Source organism: Nothoprocta perdicaria, unplaced genomic scaffold, assembly GCF_003342845.1.
Source record: "Nothoprocta perdicaria isolate Ctin4 unplaced genomic scaffold, notPer1 scaffold_32, whole genome shotgun sequence".
NCBI lineage: Eukaryota > Metazoa > Chordata > Aves > Tinamiformes > Tinamidae > Nothoprocta > Nothoprocta perdicaria.
In genome coordinates, this window is record NW_020455555.1 from 1,768,480 (window position 1) to 1,787,283 (window position 18,804).

Consider the following 18,804-nt stretch of genomic DNA (forward strand, 5'->3'; position numbering starts at 1 on the left):
GAGAGAGATGGGACACATAAAAAGTCATAACATTAATAGGGAAGTTGATCATCAAGTGTAGAGGGCCCTGCTAAAGCTGGTTCCCTGAGCACGGTGTGAGGGGAGGCCCTCGCACACGGCGCTGGGCTTTGAGGACACTTCACGTGCMCGTTCATGGAGAGGGAGTAGAGCAGTGCCCAGTTACGAGACAGGAATGTGCAGTGGCTTTAACCCATGGTCCCTGAAAAACCTGTTTATTCTCAGAGGAACACGTGGCAGACGACCTTCATTCTGCCCTTTGCTCGTGGTATTTATACATTTTAATTTTAGGTGGATAAAAATACTATATTACCAGAGAGGTAATCKGGTAGCTCTCATTTGAGGTGCAAAGTGGCTTGTTGAAGAACAGAGATCCCTGCTCACTACAATACGTCCCTTCCACTTTCTCAGGAACGCCAGCCTCATTCCTTTCCAAGATCAGTTTTAGAAAAGCCTGGCACTACATGAACCCATAATTACAGCAGGGTGAGGTTGGTGCTGAACAAAGCACAACAYTGAGCTAACACAGACTGCAGTGAAAACAAGGAAGAAAGGAGCACATAGCCAGGCTCCAGCTTAGGCACAGACCTTGCAGGGACTTTCTGCGTTCTCCAACACTCGCCAGGCTTTGCAGACACRCGCACACGAGGCAGCGCTGAGCCTCCCTGCGGGCTCGAGCCGCGGCCCGGGCTGGGTGCAGTGGTGGGTGCAGGAGCCCACGCCGGGGCAGGACAAGCGGTGGCGTCGCCCGCAAGGCGCAACCCAAAGCAGGTTGTCGTGGGGCAGCTCCGAGCCCAGCTCTGGGCCTAGCTCCACTCTGCGCACAGCGCGTAGGGCGAGGGGGAGCAGGGAAGCTCGGGGAGCTGTTTGTGCGGCCAGGCCCTGTGGCAGCCCCCAGCACCGGGCTCCCGGCCAGCACCAGCCCTGCCCTCCCCTGCACCGACAGCTCCTGACACAGATCCATTGGACCTTCATTGTTACCTTGCGTTGCGYGGAGAGCAGAGCCTTCGAGAGCCTCCCCGGCTCGGGAGGGCTGGCTGCTCCGCAGGGTTTTGCTCCCGAGGGAGTAGGAGGTGCTCGGAGCAGGACGGAGGGTCACATCATCATCTCCTYGCTGATGTCCTTCTCCCCGACTTTCCAACGTTTCATTGACGTGTTGTCCAAGTTGCATAGCCTGTAATATACTGAAAGGCGGATAATAAGATAGATGACATCTGTTTAGGTCATATACTAGATAGGATTAAGGCTTCTCAAGACTCACAAGCTCCAGCTAAGTGCTATCAGAGCACGTTGGCCCATGTACGTGTGGCAGCTATCGGCTCACGATCCAGCATTTCTAGAGCTTGAGAAGGGAAAAAGCTGGATGTCCAAATGACGGTAGCAAAGGACATCCCTTCCCCAGCTCAGGCAGCAGCAAACGCCACCGGCGGCTGCAGACGCCACACGGGCCCCGCTGCAGCCTCTTCCTCACAGAGGGTCCGCGGCAGCCCGAGACACCTTTACATCGTCAGCCTTTGAAAATAAGCTCAGGGTGCATTCTTTTCTTGCTCTTGCAAATCTGTATTTTTGAATACACAGAAAAAAAAAAAAAAAAAAAAAAACTATGCAACCAAAAATATATTCTTCTATCCTGAAGTTCCCTAAAAAGGAAGGACAAAGCTGATGCAGCAAGTTCCACTGAGTTACTTCATTTGGACCGTGGAAGTTGATTGGAAATATTTATTTCCATCTAGTAAACCTTATGCTCCCCCTCCTCTCCTGCCAATTATCAGCAGAACTGAGCACTAATAGACTGCTTTCATTTTCAAGGAGCTTAAGAACACAAATTAATGACCCYCACATGTCTGAAGGGAACAGATGGTAATGAAGAATTAACACAGCAATTTCTCAGCTGGAAACCCTGGTGAGGGAAGGGGCCAGTGGCCTGCAGGACACTGGACCCAGCCCTGCACTGGGAACCAGGGCGCTTGGCTCCAGTTCCCTGGCAAAGATGTGGGTTTATTCCAGCCTCACTGAAAATGGCTTTTCCTAAACAAACTGGTAGTTTCTCTTATTTCATCTCTAAGAGGGAACAACATCCTTCAGGAGGCCCCTCACCTCAGCATGTCCAGACAGGTCATTCCTGCTTGGGATTTAAAAGACTAGGACTATCCAATAATGCCATTAGTCCAACTTGCCATTATTTCTTACTGTTTTTAAGCAGCAATCAAGAAGGGCTGTATTCCCCAGTACATGCACTGCAGATGCTCGTTTTCCTTCTTCCCCCCTCAGAAACCTCCCGGCCGGTTACAGCTGGACACCAGGCACCAATGCTGGCTGCATCTCCCCCACCACACTCCCGTCCCAGGGGACCAGGAGCAGTTTTGCATTGAAGCCTTTTGCCTGTGTTATATAACGCACACAATTCCTTAAGCCAGGAAAGAAGCTTATTCTAGGGCAGGGGGGCCTAAAGCAAAACCTGTGTAGGAAGGATGGGATTTGGGGCCATCCTAAGCACCATTGGCTCATGRTCCAAGCTGTAGCAAGTAAAAGGGTCTCCTTCAGCAGTGTGAGGACAGAGGATAATCCAGTAAAGTTCTCCCATTTAAATATCAAAGTCGAATGTGATTTGGATTTTCCTAAATTTGAAAACATTCAAAAAAGCAAACAAATGAGATTCAGTTCTTGCTGCAATACTAATCCTAATTCTTAAATATTTACAAGAATGACACTTGAACAGAAGTCTAACATGAGAAAGCGTTGGACAATGTGTAAAATTTGTAATTTAAAATAATATTTGGAATCCAAATGCAAAGTGATTCCATATTCCCTTTAAGAGATGTGCATCATACAAACGTACCAGCTTACATTTTATCCATACAGTCAATATCCAGAATTCTTGTTCCTAAATCTCCATTAATATCCCATACATTTTAATCCTTTCCAAAAGCAAAGGAAATCCTTGGACACAAATGCTATTTTGTTMCCAACAATGACTCAAATTAGTATCCAAAAAGCTTCAATGTCTCAAATGAGGGAACATCTGTTTTTCTTCATTAGCAAAACATTGGTGTCCTTTCCCCCTGCTTGACATATGATATTTTTCTCATCCAATCTTGGTAATGTAAYAGCAGATCTCTACTTTTACACAAGTAAAGCTATTACAAAAGTAACTTCAGAATCAAGGGTCATTATGAAAAACTGGAGGCTCCCTGCTATAAAGGCAGGTAAATATTGGGTCGTATTCCACTCGCTTTGGACTAAATTGGTGTAAAACTCACTGAGCTCAGACTTGGTCAAAGCCAAYGCTGGAAGGCCTGAACAAAGTCTACTCAACTCAATGGGAGTTTCACAGTGCTGAATTCTACTTCACCCAGAAATAAAAATTTCATCTTGAAAACCTGTACATTATTAAACCACAGCACTTTCTGGGTAGCAGAACTTGTATTTAAGGCTTTTATAGGTGACATTTTATTGCTGCCTTGAGTATCTACAGCTTCTGTTCAAATACAGAAACACAATATTAGGTTAATATTACAAAGACAGCCTGTTCAATTATTGCTATAGGGAACCAGGACAAAGGAAAAAACCTCACATATTTAAAGAAAGGATAATTAGACAGCACTAATTTCTCTGACCTTGAAGCTTCCCCTTGCAGTAGGGGTGCAYGTTCCTGCCCTCCCTTCCCCAAGCAGTGCTGCATCTGCCCGCTTCCCCACGAGCCGCAGGCGCCGGGATCGCTGCYGCGCCGGGATCGCGCCGGGATCGCTGCCCTTGGCTTCGGCTGCTGCAAAGCGGTGCACAGCGCCTCCTCCCACGGAGCCCCTTTGCGGTCATGTTTTGGGGAGAAAAGGCTGTTTTCAGCTGCCCGTCTCAGTCACGTCACTCAGGAYGAACGATGTTAGCGCTGCACTGGGGGAAGGACAGCCAGGCTCGCGGTCTGCAGATGCTTCACATCAAAACGGACGAGTAAAGGTTACGTGCAAACTGTTGCCTGGGGCTTATGTAATAGCAAAATAACCACTGCTAAGGACAGATGCACCTAGAAAGAACTCCCTGGAAATTACTTTTAATATAAACAAAACAAATCTGCTTATAATTCATGGGTATGACAGACTGATCAGCTTTTTCTCCATGTATTTAAGAAATCAGCATTCAATAAAARTTCACATTACATCAGTCATCTTTGGTAGAACTACACATTTGTGTCAATCACTAGGTAAATATTAGTTCTGGATATTTAGAATGTAAATAGCTGCAAACTAATCTGAGAGCTGCAGCTGCAGCCTCCAACCACACATCACTGAAGAAATACGGGCTCCTGTGAGCAATACTAGAGGTACTTTGAAGAACTAAATGCCAAAAGTTACACTTATTGTAATATAGCATAACACTAGTTTGCCCTGATACCTATTGCTAAAGTGTGCTTATAATCAGCATTATTATAAATTAACAGCAAAATAGCTCCCAATAGGAGTAGGATCTAGCGATAAGAATTTGACTAAAACATTGTTTCCCATCTTTGTCACCTACCTTTAAATTATTAAAACACAGAGAAATTCAACATAATTTTAAAAAGATGCGTCATTTAGAAAAGCAGGCTTATTCCTTATACCATAATTTAAAACTAACGCAGAAGAATAACACGGTGCCGTAAGCAGCACCGTGGAGAGCAGTCAGCGGGCGCGATGCAGGTGCGGCCCCAACTCCTGCTGCGCGGCCCCGGCCCACGCGTGGGTTTCCCTCCCGCGCCGCCTGTCCGACCGTGGCTCCCAGGGCTCCGGCTCATCCCGGAGCGAGCGGCTTGTGCACAAGCCCTGTGTTATTTAGTCACAGTTTGGCTGTGGCGGGGCTCTGCTCACTCCACTGCAGCGCTGGACCAGGCACAGCAGCTCGGGTGTCTCAGAGAGTGCATCATCGTCCGGAACGGTCTCTTCTTCCCCTCTTTAGCAGAAGGTGGTTCCTTATCCGAAGGATCCTCGTTGCTTTTCTCAGCTGGCTGACCAGGCTCTGTCTGGAATTGTTCTATTTGAATCTCGAGGTGTTTCTGAATGGCTAAGCCAAGAACCTCTGGATCCACAGATGCCCCATACACTTCCCATGTCATTCCTTCATCGTCCCACCTCACTTCACGTACTGGAGACTTGGGGGCCTCCAGGTCTGGCTGCAGATTCACCTCTGGGAACACGTGCAGCTGGCTTTCTGCTGCRGCCGCAGGGCTCGTGGCCACAGATTTGTGTTCCAGGGTTGGAAGAGTCTGCACTTCGGCATCTCTGCACTCCAGAGACTGCTTCAGTCCTTTGGTCAGGTCATTCATAGAGGTCATAGTCCACATGTCCTTGGTTTTCATGACGAGGCCTGCCCCGTGCTGGCTGCTGAAGGCAGCGCAGGTGGCCGCTGGAGGCGGCCTGCCCTGCTGGGCACAGCGCTGCGGCTCTTGCCCAGGAGCAGCGCAGCACCTGAGGACCCGCTTGGCATCCAGGCCCGACTCGCTGAGCGATGACACCAGCTTGGGGTAGGTGAGAATGTTGGAGGCAGGAAAGGACTGGCAGTGAGCGGGGAGCGGCGGCTGCTCGCTGACGGAGCACGCCAGGCGCGGCACGAGCTGTATCGCCGGGATGGGCAAGGAGTGGCAGTAGGCAGGCACCGTGGCAGCCGCTCTCACGCAGGACTCCTGCCTCGCGTTGCAGGGCACTGCAGAGTTGTTGTGAGCAGTCATCACCATGGCCGAGTACCCACAGCTCGGGGTATTAGYGTAGGTCAGACCACCCTGCGCAATCCCGGCGGCCTGACAGAACATTGTCCTGCTTGAGAAAGCGCTTGCAGGCACGTGGGGGCCTAGCACAGCCGTGTGAAACGTTCCAGGGTCTGTGTACACGGCAGCATTGCGCGCMATTCCGCTGCTGTCGTAGCTGTTTGTGGGCACTCTTTGGTCTCTAGGTATGGCTGGCAGGTGAGTTGCAAGGTTCTGATAGCGGCTTTTTTCATGTGTTTCTGATCCATATATCTGCCCTTGGAAAGACATCCTAGCCACTGACGGACCATGCCCGCTGCTAGAAGAGTTCAGGGTGGCGTGAGCAGCACTGGCATCTATGTGAGTGATATAACCCTGCTGCCTGCAGCTGCAGGTTAGGTCCGAGTGGCTTCTCTGGAGGGCAGCTCCCACTGCTTCCATTCTACACACGCTCTGCGGGTGCTCAGCGCAGGCAGGAGAAACGTTCTCAGCAGTGCTGCTCCTGACACACATCCTGCTCTCCCCCAGCTCACGGGCCGCAGGGCACCGCTCCGCGACAGCCAGGTGGTTTGTGGCGCTGCTCTGTGCGGCATCTGCAGCTGGCTGGTGGTTCACGGCTCCGGGCGCTCCGGCGGCATCGCCCGCACCYGGGCACACGGTGCTGCTGCGGCTCTTGCGCAGCTCCGCCCTGGCGCCCTGTCCCAGCTCCGGGCRCCGCTGCCCGGCGCACGCCAGGCTCGAGGAGCTCTTGGACAGCGGGTGGCTGCCGCCGCGCAGGGCGCCACAACGAGCGGGGCTCAGCGCGTCCTCGGGCAGGTAGGCAGGGAGCTGGCGGCTGGCGGCCGACATGGCGGGACAGGGAGCAGGATCTGCAAGAAAGAAGTGGGGAGAGAAGGGAAAATCAGAAGCAGTTCAAGGAAACACATGCGCTGGCAACTGCTTACACTCTCTGTTGGCCTAGGGCCTTGGCTTCTTGTTTTTCACAGCTCACAAATACTTTCAGGAAAGCACTGCACTCCGTCTCTGTGTGCGCACACTTATCCACCTCCATTGTCTGTTTCTGCAGGGTTTTTGCCCGGATGGGGTTGCTTTCCACGGGCACAMTTGGAGCAGCAGCAGCAAGGAGGGATGCAGCGACACGCTGGGGAGGTCGCTGGCGTGGACAGTGCCGGGGGGCGGGAAGGGCGCGTGGCACGGGCCCRCTCGTGCCACCCACAGGCTCCCAGCGCCTGCAGGAGGTCGGTGCTCTCCGCTCCAGAAGGCAGGTCACAACAAGACACTCCTTTAACCGAAGTGTTACCGCTCTTCTGTGCTTTTGTAGTGCGCTCCCCTCTATTCTTAGAGAACACTTGCTTCTGCTGGCTGGTATAATGTCGTTTCGGCCCCATTATTCTTACAACTTAGTAACGTTTACGTCAGCACATTCAAATTTAGGAGAGATTGTAATGGAAGTTTTAAATCTAACCAGATACAGTGGAGCATTTTTATTGACTTGGCCAAATCTCGTGCTGACTAGCTACTGACCTTTCCCTCAGCGGTAACTTGTCCTGCAGAGGTACAGGGGAAGCTGAGTGCCCATTTTAGAGGCGTTTCCATCAGACCAACKCTCTGCCACAGAACGTGGCACACAAAAACATTTACACTTTCTCATGAGCTGTTTCCGCTGAGGAAAAGAATGAGCATATGAAACAAGGCTGGTGTTTGTAGAAGTGCTTCACAGAAACACCCTGTAAACCTAACACCTGTGACACCAGGACAGCAGCGAGCTACAGAGGGAAGRGAACCCATTCAAACTTCCCAGGAGAACTGGTTGCAATCCCACTGATGATATGCACAGGCTGGGAGAGCTGGCAAGATACCAGCACAGGCTATGATATTCCCACCCACCTACTTGGGCTATTTTTCCACGATGAAAATACAGCAAGCAAAATAACATTGAAAATAAGAATATTGTCAGTCTCTGAGAAGCTTCTTGCTCCCATGCTTTGCAGCAGGGACTCGCAGCTGGCAGCAAWCCCCTGCAGCACTAACATTCACTCAACACATGCCAACACATAAAAAAACCACATGCCAAGAAAAAGCCATCTTCCCTGCTGAAGCACATCTGCTCAGTTAGAAGTTAAACTCCTTATGGACTTGATCTACTCCGAGTCTGCCCTGTGCTCCAAGCAGTCCCAGGCGAGCAGGCTCCCCAGATCCGTGTGTCCATGGGTGGCAAGGAAAGCAGCTTTGCTCTGGGGAGGGAAGTTAGAACGCGGAGCTAGAGGCTCTGCTGAGCCCAGCCACAACAATCAAAGCCAAGCACTGGCTGCCAGGCTGGCCACAGCTCTGTTTGTGCGTGTTGTCCACAAGCACCTGGAAATGCAGCAAGCTCTGGGAAAGTGACAGCTTGAAAGCCCTCCATCTGCTTCTCCGGCAGGATACCCATCCTGCTGCCACACACACATATGGGTATAGTCTGCATATAGAGTTCAAGGGAGTCAATAGGATTAAACACCAGAGCAGAGCTGTTTGCAAGGTGAAGCACTTGCATTTAATCTCTTTAAAAGATAATACCTGCAAAGGCGCTCTCATACACTGGGATGAAACAGCACTTAATAACAGAAATCCCCAACCCCAAATGCTCCAAGACCCCACGCTGCAGACATCCTCCAGGGCAGGGGAGCTGTGAGGAGCTCTCACAGAGTTTACAACATTCAAACACGTAAATACACACAGACCCCCAGAGCTCTGATCTTTTCATGCTGTTCTTTTTGCAGAAACCTGTTTAAATGGACACAGTGAGACGTTTCAGACTCGTTATTCACCATTTGAACATGAAACAAACACATCCATGTAAATATAGCCCAAAGATTCTGACGTAACTGAAAGCAAAATCCAGTAAAATGCCAATATGGGCACTAATCGTAGCCAAAATTGTAAGCGATCATGGGACAGTGCTGTGTGTATTACACATGTACAAACGCATATATAACATTATAACCAGCAAGCATAGATGCCACTTTAATACTACCTTTGCCCAGCTATACAAGTGTTCAATGCTAACACAGTTGTAACAGCCTACAAACTTCGGACATGAGACAAAACAGGAAGAAACAGCCATCAGTAAAACCAAACAGCATCCCACCAGATACTTTAGGACACAGCTAAGGATGAAAAAGGAAAATTTACCCTGCCGCAAACAAGAGGAATCAGCTCCTTTGGAGTAATGGGCTGCGCGTTCCCGCTGGCCCAGCTCAGCATCACATCATGGGGCCAGCTGAACACCCAGCCACGCCGCTCACCAAGGCCAGCGCAGGGAGGGCCTGGGMACAGACCACCCCTCCGCAGTAATCCAGGCTTACCCGGGGCATTAGCCCCGAGGGAATGTGCCCCTGCGCTGCCTCCCTTCACAGGCTTTGGACAGGGCACTAGTTCCACACCCGCACTCCCACACTCTCCGTTTTACAGGGGCAGGTGTGGAGCTCACTGCCCCGTCCAACGTGACACGAACATCCCCAACCTTCCAGCACGAGCCGGGCCGGGCGGCACGCGGGGCTTGGGGAAGCAGCGGCCGTGTCCCACGGGCGCCCGCGCTCCTGCTCTGGGCACGGCCGGGACATCTGTTRGTCCAAACCAACCAGGCCAGGGCCCGCACACGGACCATCCCACCGTGAATCCAGGGCCAACGGGATGCCATTGCCTCCCGGGAGTCACCCGGCCCAGCATGGATTAGAGACACACCAGCGCCGACACCAGCAGAGCCGACTTAGCGGGTACTTAGGGAGCTGAAACTACTTGTTCTGGGCTTGCCGCGCAGAGAAGGCTGCTTTTCTTAACCTTGTTTTCCTAACTACCTCATTTCTAGGAGGCTATTTTTTATCAAAAAATAAGTTTTGATGATTGAGTTGATCTGAAAAATTTAAGTTTGGAAATTCAAAGGAAACCTGCACCTGGAAAGGCAAACCTGAAAACAGGAACTTTGACACAGATATTCAGCTATGGATATATCTAAAATTGTTAGGCAAGAGGAGAAAGGATTAGGATAGAAATGGAATTAACATCCACTATTTTTGGCTTAGCTTCAGATAGCTTATGAGGGGATCTAGGCTGCTTTCACTAATTCCACTGAACTACTTTAAAGCAACAAATGTGTATTTTGCTATGACTTATGATTAAAGTTGTGACCTATATAATGCTGTAATAAGTTTCATCTCAAAATATTTAGTACCATGTATACTATCAATTGAAGGAGATTCACTGGCAAATACAAYGCCCAAATTATTCAACATTTTCATATTTCAGTGTATATACTTTCAATGAGAGCTTTAATAAGAGAACACAAGTAGATATAAAAATGGAATAATTCATGACAATCACATCAATATAGAGAAAATGCTTTCATGTAATATAGAATTATCATGTGTTACTATGTAATCATATTCAGCTCCCACATTTTTTATTAGCTTGTGATTCTCCAAGGGAAAAACTTCCTCTTCCCTGCACTGTGCAGCTTCACAAGAGTGATGATTCACAAGATAGGATAAGCAAAACATCCACAAAAAACCCTCAGTTTCCATTAGTTCCAATTAGAACAACCACAGAGGACATTGGCATACATACAAGTATATGTTAATACCAAAAGAAGTTTGGTTATATTATTTCTTCCAAGCAGCAACAAAGGAAACTATAGAAATGCCAGGAGAGAAATACAGCTGCTGGACTGGTTATCCAAGGAAAAGATTTCTCATTTTAAGTAGTCTCAAGCAAAAACCTGCACCTTAACTTGGCACATGATCCCACAGTGACTGTTCCCTTGTACATGCTCTTACTGCACTAACTAAACACCCTGCGATGCAGTTACAAGTTCGTAATGAATTGATGAGTTAGCTGCAGAACTTGGGGAGACAAAGAGGATTTGGGTTAAGATCTCATGACGTTTGCTAGAAAAACGTATACAATCCCGGATAGTCTTGGAACTATTTCTCTATTTTTTCTACAGTTTGTTTTTCCTTTGTGCAATCCTGTTCTCAAGCCACAGATGGGGCCTGTAATAGCAAGTGCAGATTGTTCCTTCTTCTCGGGTCTTACAAGTAGGGAAAGTAAGAAAAGAAAARCTCTCTTCAAGTTTACTGTTGTGCCTTCAGAACAGCATTGAACTGGAGAACAATAAAATGAGTCAGCTTCAGAGGTGAAAGCATTAACATGCAAGCATGGACCTTGGAAGAGTCAGGTAGTTTAATATCCATGCCGTAATTTTGAGGAGACGGTGCGCTCCTGAGCACCACGAAGACCAGCCCTTGGAGGAGACACGGGTGCTCGGGGGCTGGCAGGCTGCAGCCTAAGGTGTGCTGCTTCCTCTGCCTCATTCTGGCCTTGCTGTGCATCAGCGGGTGCCAGCCTGGGCACTAACAGCTTCTCAAGGCAAACACAGACTTTCTGAAGGAGCACCAAGCAACAAGGCACATTCACRGATGTTTTATACCAAATGAACAGTGTGATTTTAACTAACTTACGAGATTTACCCCAGTAGAARGCTGCTATATCTAGGCTCTTAACTATTTAATCTTATTACAAACTCCTTGGTTAAAAATTTGAAAAGGCAAGAGCTGTTTACAGTTAAAATTAAGAAACTTTGTGACCATTGTAGCTGTGCAAAGCCTTGCAACCAAAGTGGCAGCTGCCTGTCAGCCATGAACATTGGTGACACCTGCCTTGTGACACGACACAGCACACAAAAACACCAAAGCTAAACACCTAAAACACCCCAACGCTGGGCRCCAGCCCCCACGCAGCACGTTAATGAAGTGCCTCAACAGACCCCCATCTTTATTGGAAGTAGTGCATCTTCACTGTAGGTATCTCCAACTGACCTTCGGCGATAGATGCTCACACCAGGGTGAAACCAGAGAAAGGAACGCTTTTAACAGGACATTCATATAGTTAGAGTTGCACTGACTTCAACTGAATCATGAAAAAAAAAAGAAAGAAAAACAAAACAACATGAAACACCACAGAATTTGGATATGGTGATACCTAAAAATTTGCCTGTCTGCCCATGTGGAGAATTACTTACACAAGATCAGAAAGTCCCCTTTGCACTTAGGCAGAGATGACAGGGTGGCATTAGGGGAGCTGATGGCTTCTCCTCACCTGCACTCCCCTAAAATGAACAGCCCATTAACACCAATCATGAATGTCTCCTGCTGTTGGCRGGGAGGGCAAACCACCTGGAAAGCACTGGCAAAACAGGATTAGCCATAGTAAAAAGCTTAGAGATTGAAGTGCCTGGGATTAGGTTTGTTTTGTCTCCTTTTTTATTTCTATTTATTTTAGATTATCATTTTATTTCAGAAAGATATAAGACAATGGAAAGAATGGAGGAGTTAAAATAAGGGAAGAGGAGGGAATGTCAAGGGGTTCCTCTGAATTCTGTAGCTACAACTCTGCCAGTGCAGCTAGATTAATACAGACACAGGCTAAGGCACCAATTACTTAACCTTTAACACATCATTATTTAGGTTTCCATCTGGGGATAGCACTGCCTATTGCCTATGCCTCATTTAGTTAATCTACTAATGACCCTCCATATTTTGGGTCTCATTATAGTATTCCCAGCATCAGATATATCTACAGGACAAACCGATCTGGGCACCTGCAGATGTCACGAGCAGCACACAACAGTTTGCTCGCTGGGCACACATCTCTCTCCACTGACTGGCAACAAGAGCAAAGAGAGCTCTTTTTAGGGAACATTAGTGAACTCCAGCTATTCCTTACTTGGGACCCAAGCAGAGACCTCTTTCCCCAAAAAGCTCAGGATACCACAGCTACTTGGTTATCAGTGACCTCATCCAAACAGTTAAGTGACAGAAAGTGCAAGATATGCAAGGGAATAACCTGTTATTTCACAAATAAGTCTCACTATTATTCAAATACTTGAGACACTATCTGGTGAACCTAGTAAAACTCTGCTTTTATATGAGACTGGAGCTCAAAGGCTGAATCCTGGATACAAGCAAGCTGTAAACTCTGCTTAAACCATTGCATGCTTTASAGTAAAGGGTTTAAGCCCTTAGTTAAGGGCAATGAATCAACTTTCAGAATCAAGTAAAAGAAAAATAGAAGACTGAAGTAGCTCTGACAAACCTCTGAGTGAAGAAAGGGAAACTAGAACCTCAACATTCTTGAAATGCGGCTAAAATTAGAGAGCCAAGGGACAGACCTGAGARGCAGGAACCCCAAGAGGCTATTTTAATGGGGATTTTAACTGGAATCCTGAGGGGGAGAAATCACACTGGGCTGTAAACAGGTTATTAAGAAACCATAGGGGGGTGCCCACTGTATCACAAGGGAGGCATGTGTGGGATGTTGTCTTGACACCAACACCCTGTCCATTATGCAAGTGCGCATCCTCTTCACCACCTCTCCACTTCTTATTAAATCATCTGTCCTAGAAACAAATTCAAACATTTGCTTAGGATATTCACCTGTTTCAGAAGAAATTTATATGCAGAAAACYTAGTGCAGACCCTCTATGTATCCCAGTACACATGGGAGGACCTCAGTACTTAAGCCATCCTACAATATGTCCAACTCCAAGAACTCATTTTAAGATATTTTACAGTCATTTGTTCAACGTGTATTGCTGCTGTGCTGACAGCTTACTTCTCTAAATCTCGCCTCTTCACTCAGGAGGGTTAAACACTCTTGCATTAAAGAGGACAGCTGATGTACTCGTGTAATCAGCTGGTTTCAGAAGCAAGGGCTTGAACAAAAGCCAGCAAACATGAAAGTTGTCAATACTGGCCTAGAAACAGGCACAGCAGATGCCCACAGAAGCTGTATGTTGATAGAATTCCCTTGCTGCTTTAAGCAGAAGAGTTGTGCAAAATGAGACTTAATTCAACTGCTACATTTGTCCTGGTGAGAATACTGTTATCTACTAGGAGCACAGAAGTCCTAGGAGATTTCAYAATTTCTTCAGTAATTAATCCTTAATGCACAAGATTTGCAGTGACCCACTCATGTTTGGATGCATTTCAAGACAGACAGACACTAGGCAGCATTTTCCTCYTCAAAGCTGATGATCGATTCCCATTCCATTTCACACACTAAGCAACAAGGAGCRGGGCTAGTTGATAGCAAACAACTGCTTCTCCTCCTCCGGGCTCCCTTTCTGCAGCCTCGCTAACTGTGCCTGCAGCCTGCGAAGCCAGAACATTCGTGTCCTACGGACACCTGAAGGTCAGGGTACGTCCTGCTTGCAGGCTCCCGGCGCGGAGGCAGGTACCTACCAACAGGCAGCAGTAGTTTGCACACCTAATGAGCTGCACTCAAGTGCTGTGCTAGCCATGATCACAGCCTACAGCTAGTTAGGGTGACAGACAAGCCCCACTCACATCTGCCTCAAAATTAGTAACCCCTGCAAATAGTTATTGCTGCAATGGTGACTGCTGTAGYAGTAATAAAACTACAAGAACAAGCATTCTGAGAAGTGTTCATGTATTACCCTTAACAGAAGGATAGAGGCAAACAGGAAGAAGTGTCACTGAAATCATACAGACAAGAGTAATCTGCAGTTCTCCAAACATCTGTTAGAATAAGGGAGGGTGATACTTACAGACCTGAAATATGTCCCATGAAAACAAAGATGTTTCAATGTTCTTGCACATAACATCTCTTTCCTGCCTACAAAACTGCCAAGCTATCTGTTTTACCTAGCAAGACCTAACAGTTTGTTACTGTAAGGTTACCCAACTCATTTCTGGTTTCCACACAAAAGCTATATCCCTGTGATACACCAAAGGCTAATAGAATCACTTTAATTCCTCATTTAAAGGCCAGCGTTTATATGAGAAGATAAGGAGAAGGATTCAGAAAGGCTACATCCAGAGGCTTCTCTTGGCAGCAGCAGGCAACAAAATCAAATGGGCTTCTRTACTATTAAAAAGAGCTCAGTGATTAGCAAGGAGAAACAACCGTCTTCTCTTTATCTCTCTCATCACTGACATTATGCATAACCTTGAGCAAGTCACTCGCTCTGTGACTCAGTTTACTCATCTGTGACTCAGAGATTAGGTGCAGGAGGCTCTCATGCAGGTATTTAAGGCTTAATTCATAATTATAGATCATTTTGAAATCTTAGGATGAAAACATTAAATATAAGATACTGAGAATGACATAAGCTGGTATTCTGGCCCCTTTTAGTAGTATTGGTTTTGAAACAAGTGAAGAGACCCTTGCTTTAAACGGCACTCTTCCTGCCTTTGCCGAAAACGCCTCTTACCAGTGCAGCGCAGCTCTCACACATGCCTCGGGAGCAGCGGCTCAAAGCCTCCGTCCTCGGCTTCCCAGCAGCAGGCAAGGCGGGCAACTCTAAGGATTTCCAATACATAAAAGCAGGGTTAGCACTAGTTCCTCACCAGTCAACAGTCTCTCAAATAGGCAGCATATGTATATAGCATGTGTATACATACACATATATATGCATGTATTTATCACCAGCATGTAATGCTAATAACAAATATTAAACAGCAATGACTTATTGAAAGTATTAGGCCTTTGTAAGCAGAGCTGTCACAAATGGAAACCCCACTATCCTGCAGATATTAATTCATTTATAACCCCTTGTTTAACACAACGACCTTTTCATTAAAAACTCCACATCAGGAATTACACAGTTCTACGCAGGTTTCAGTGGCAAGCTCAAGTACAAACATGGCACATTGTCTTTGCCATCTTCTTAAACTGGAAAAGACTTGGAAACCTCTGCCTAGAGAGATAAGARGAGCTGCACGCATACATACATGTAACTACGGGAAAGGATTAAAAACTACATCTGTCCACTATGTTGAATAGAGTCGTGTCTCTCACCAGTTTCCATGCTGAGTTTACTTAGTTTATGAGTTCAAGTCAGTCCTTCCCGTTCAGCTCAGCTGAGAGGCCTTCTGCCCATCTCATKCATCGTTGTCAGGAATAACACTGCAGACCTCACACCTGCCCAATCCCATTAGCCTTCATTTGCACACACATGTGCCCTTGCTAAAGCTCAATTAGTAAATTCGCTGCAGATGGAAAGGGGCCCCTGTTCCTTTCTCTTGTTTGTATTACAGCCACAAGACAGTGCTCAAGCACTGAGCCATTATTTCCAAAGAGACAGGACTTAAGGATTCTACTGTTCTATGACTTCAGATGTACAGAGGGACAGCACTCCCAATGTTGCTACAAGTAATTTCTCTGAAATTATCTTTAGAGACCTCTRAGAGTTTTTGTAAAGGGAAGTGAACACTTCCCACTCCATGCACTATAGAAATTATAAAGATATTCCTACAGGACAATGCTGGACTATCAAGTATTGTGGCTTCGGATTGATTCAGCAGTTTTAATTTATCCATAAGACATACTGCATCAAAGGTCTTGACCAGAGGCTCAGGCAGTACCTCTCCACTCACTGTTTGCCTCCTGCAGGAATTCCAAACACACGCTCCAGCATTCAAAAAAAAGAGAGCAAGAAAGGAGAGAGTTTGGACCTCCTGGAATTTTAAACACCTCAATCAGAAAGTAAGAAGTGTTTTATGATACATATGATGCTGTGCACACACCCCCTTACAGTTTAGACTAGACACACACACACACACAAAGCATCATACAACCACAGCCCTGTCTGAGAAACACACCCCATTATGCGCTAAATCTTAACGTTCCAGTAAATATCGAGGATATTATCTTCGGAAAATGTTTCAGCATGAGCTTGGTTTTTGGTGGCAGTATTGTAAGACTACTTTCTACACTCTCCTCTGTAGTGTCAGTGTACAGATCCCCTTTGCACAGGCCAAAACTTCACTCATCCTTTTTTGTTTGCATTTTTTTCCTTCCATTTTTGTCACTTATTACTGTACAATGAAACTGCAAAAAAATAACGAAGAAACGAGTGTTTACAAACTCTGTGGTGCTGCTTATGTTCACAGGATATTAAAAAAGAAAGAAAAGAGGCTGATAAGGAAGAGCAAAGTAAAGCATCACCCCCACCCCATGATTCGCTCCACATTGTTGTGTTGGTGCCAGAACAGTTTTGAACTACGCAGAGCAAATTACTGTGTGTGTCTGCCAAAGACAGACTTCTGCTTCTTCTAGAAAATAAGATATTTTCCCCATTACATGAAGGCCACTTGTAACAGTATGGCACAAGAACAAAAGTAGGATTTAAGTCTATGCTGTACAAGACAAATAATAAAATACTGRGTTGTATTTTTAATGAATCAGAAGGTGAATAAATACCAATAACACCTTTTCTCTATTTCCTGGGCCTTTAAATACATCTTTCCTAGAGCGCATTCCCTTGGAAATAGCTAACAGCTTGCAGCACCCAAATGCAAGGGGCAGTGAAATACACTTTCCACCTTTAAAACATTAAGTACTGGGGCAAGGAATGGAGAATTCATCTGTTTAAGGTTCAGAAGAACTGCTCAAAGAGGAGGATTTTGCTCCTGCTCTGCACAAACCTAACCAACTTGCAGACAGGAGTCGCAACATCTCACCAGCACAGCAAATACCTCTGCTTATCTGCACTGTTTGAAAGTTCTTTCATTTATATTGTTTTGTGATGGCTCTTAAAAGAAGGCAAACTCAACTCCCTAAGTATAACTATTACAAACAACACTTTCTGTCTGTTAACATCTTTCATCTTACATTCTTATTGTTCAAATGCATTTTGAAAATCTATAGCTTACAATGGAAGGAAAGTGTGGATTCAGTGTTTTAACTTGGCATTGTTATCTAATGAGGGAATTACCATGTTTAGCACCGTGTGCCAGCTCAGACACCACAAGACTGCAAACAATTTACTGCTCTTGATGATAATGCAGCCCTAGATAATTGTCAGATAAACTAATCTGTAACTACAGCTCTCTCTAAAGTTCAGCTGTAATAAAATCGCCTGGATGACAAAAATCAACAAAACCCTATAATCAGAGATGAGTTTTTTAAAGAGGAACTGAGCTACAACATGAAAACATGAAACTCTCCTCCCACTGTGAAGTCTCCCAGGTCTTTGAACTCAGGTTTTACTGCAATCTTGGTCCAGCAAAGCCAATTCACTTTAAACATGCAGACCTTAATGAGCATCTCCAAACCTTGGCGTGAGACAACCACCAATATTTTTATATCAGACTATTTTTGAGACACGAGTTACTAGATGAGAAATAGGTGTCTACGTGGTCTCTTACTTATGAACAAGCTCAGCATTTTACCAAATGTATTTATCCAGTGGTTATCTTTCCAATTACGTTCCAATAACGTTGGTTGAAGTTCTGTAAGTTGAAATAATTGCCTGTTCTCCCTCTCTTTTAAATCTTTCCAGAGTGCATCACCGAATTCTTACTTTTAATCACAGAAAATTACAAGCTACAACATACATGCAAAACAGTCTTCTACTGTGGTTTCTGATTTAAACCATTGACTCCAATGAAACTAAAAACAAAACAATTCATCAATTTGAAAACAACAAGATTCAATTTGGGAAAAGATTGAGTCATTCTAAATAGTAATTAATCACTAAGAAGAGAGAAGAGCATGAAACAAAGCTGATAGTCAAAAGATGTCAAAATACTTTTCTTGTTTTTCTTTGGTATCAAATATGAAATTCTTAGGAGGTAAAAAAAAGRAAAAAAATGTGGTACCCATGGGACAAGGAACACCATTTCCCTGTCAGATTAGCAGAAAAAATAACATAAAGCTATAAATTAYACTCCCCGCCTTTTTTCTTCATAGGAAAACCACAACACACAAAATAAGGAATGAGCATCTTTATAAGCTTACAGGTGCACAGAGAAACAAGATGCACAGCATTAGTGTTATATTCCCCCCMAAAAAATAGTGACAAGCATATTCTAGGCACATGTTAAGAGACAAACACATACACACACATCTAAGTAAGAGACACCAGCATGGGGGAAGAAAAAAAACCCCACACCAACAGCTACAGAAATGCATTATATTCTATTAAAGCTCAGAGCCTCAGACCTGTCTTTAACCTGGAGTAAAAGAAAACTCTGTGATTTTCTTCCCCTTCCAGGGCAGCCACCAGCCCCCGC

General features: G+C 45.9%; 1 protein-coding gene across 1 annotated transcript; it reads right to left on the reverse strand.

Moving 5' to 3' along the window:
* Positions 1–4,852: 4,852 nt before the first annotated feature.
* GPRIN2 (G protein regulated inducer of neurite outgrowth 2) lies at positions 4,853–6,580 on the reverse strand. Its single transcript, XM_026042987.1, has one exon. The coding sequence runs from the start codon at positions 6,578–6,580 to the stop codon at positions 4,856–4,858; it is 1,725 nt and encodes a 574-aa protein (XP_025898772.1). The 3' UTR covers positions 4,853–4,855.
* Positions 6,581–18,804: the final 12,224 nt, after the last annotated feature.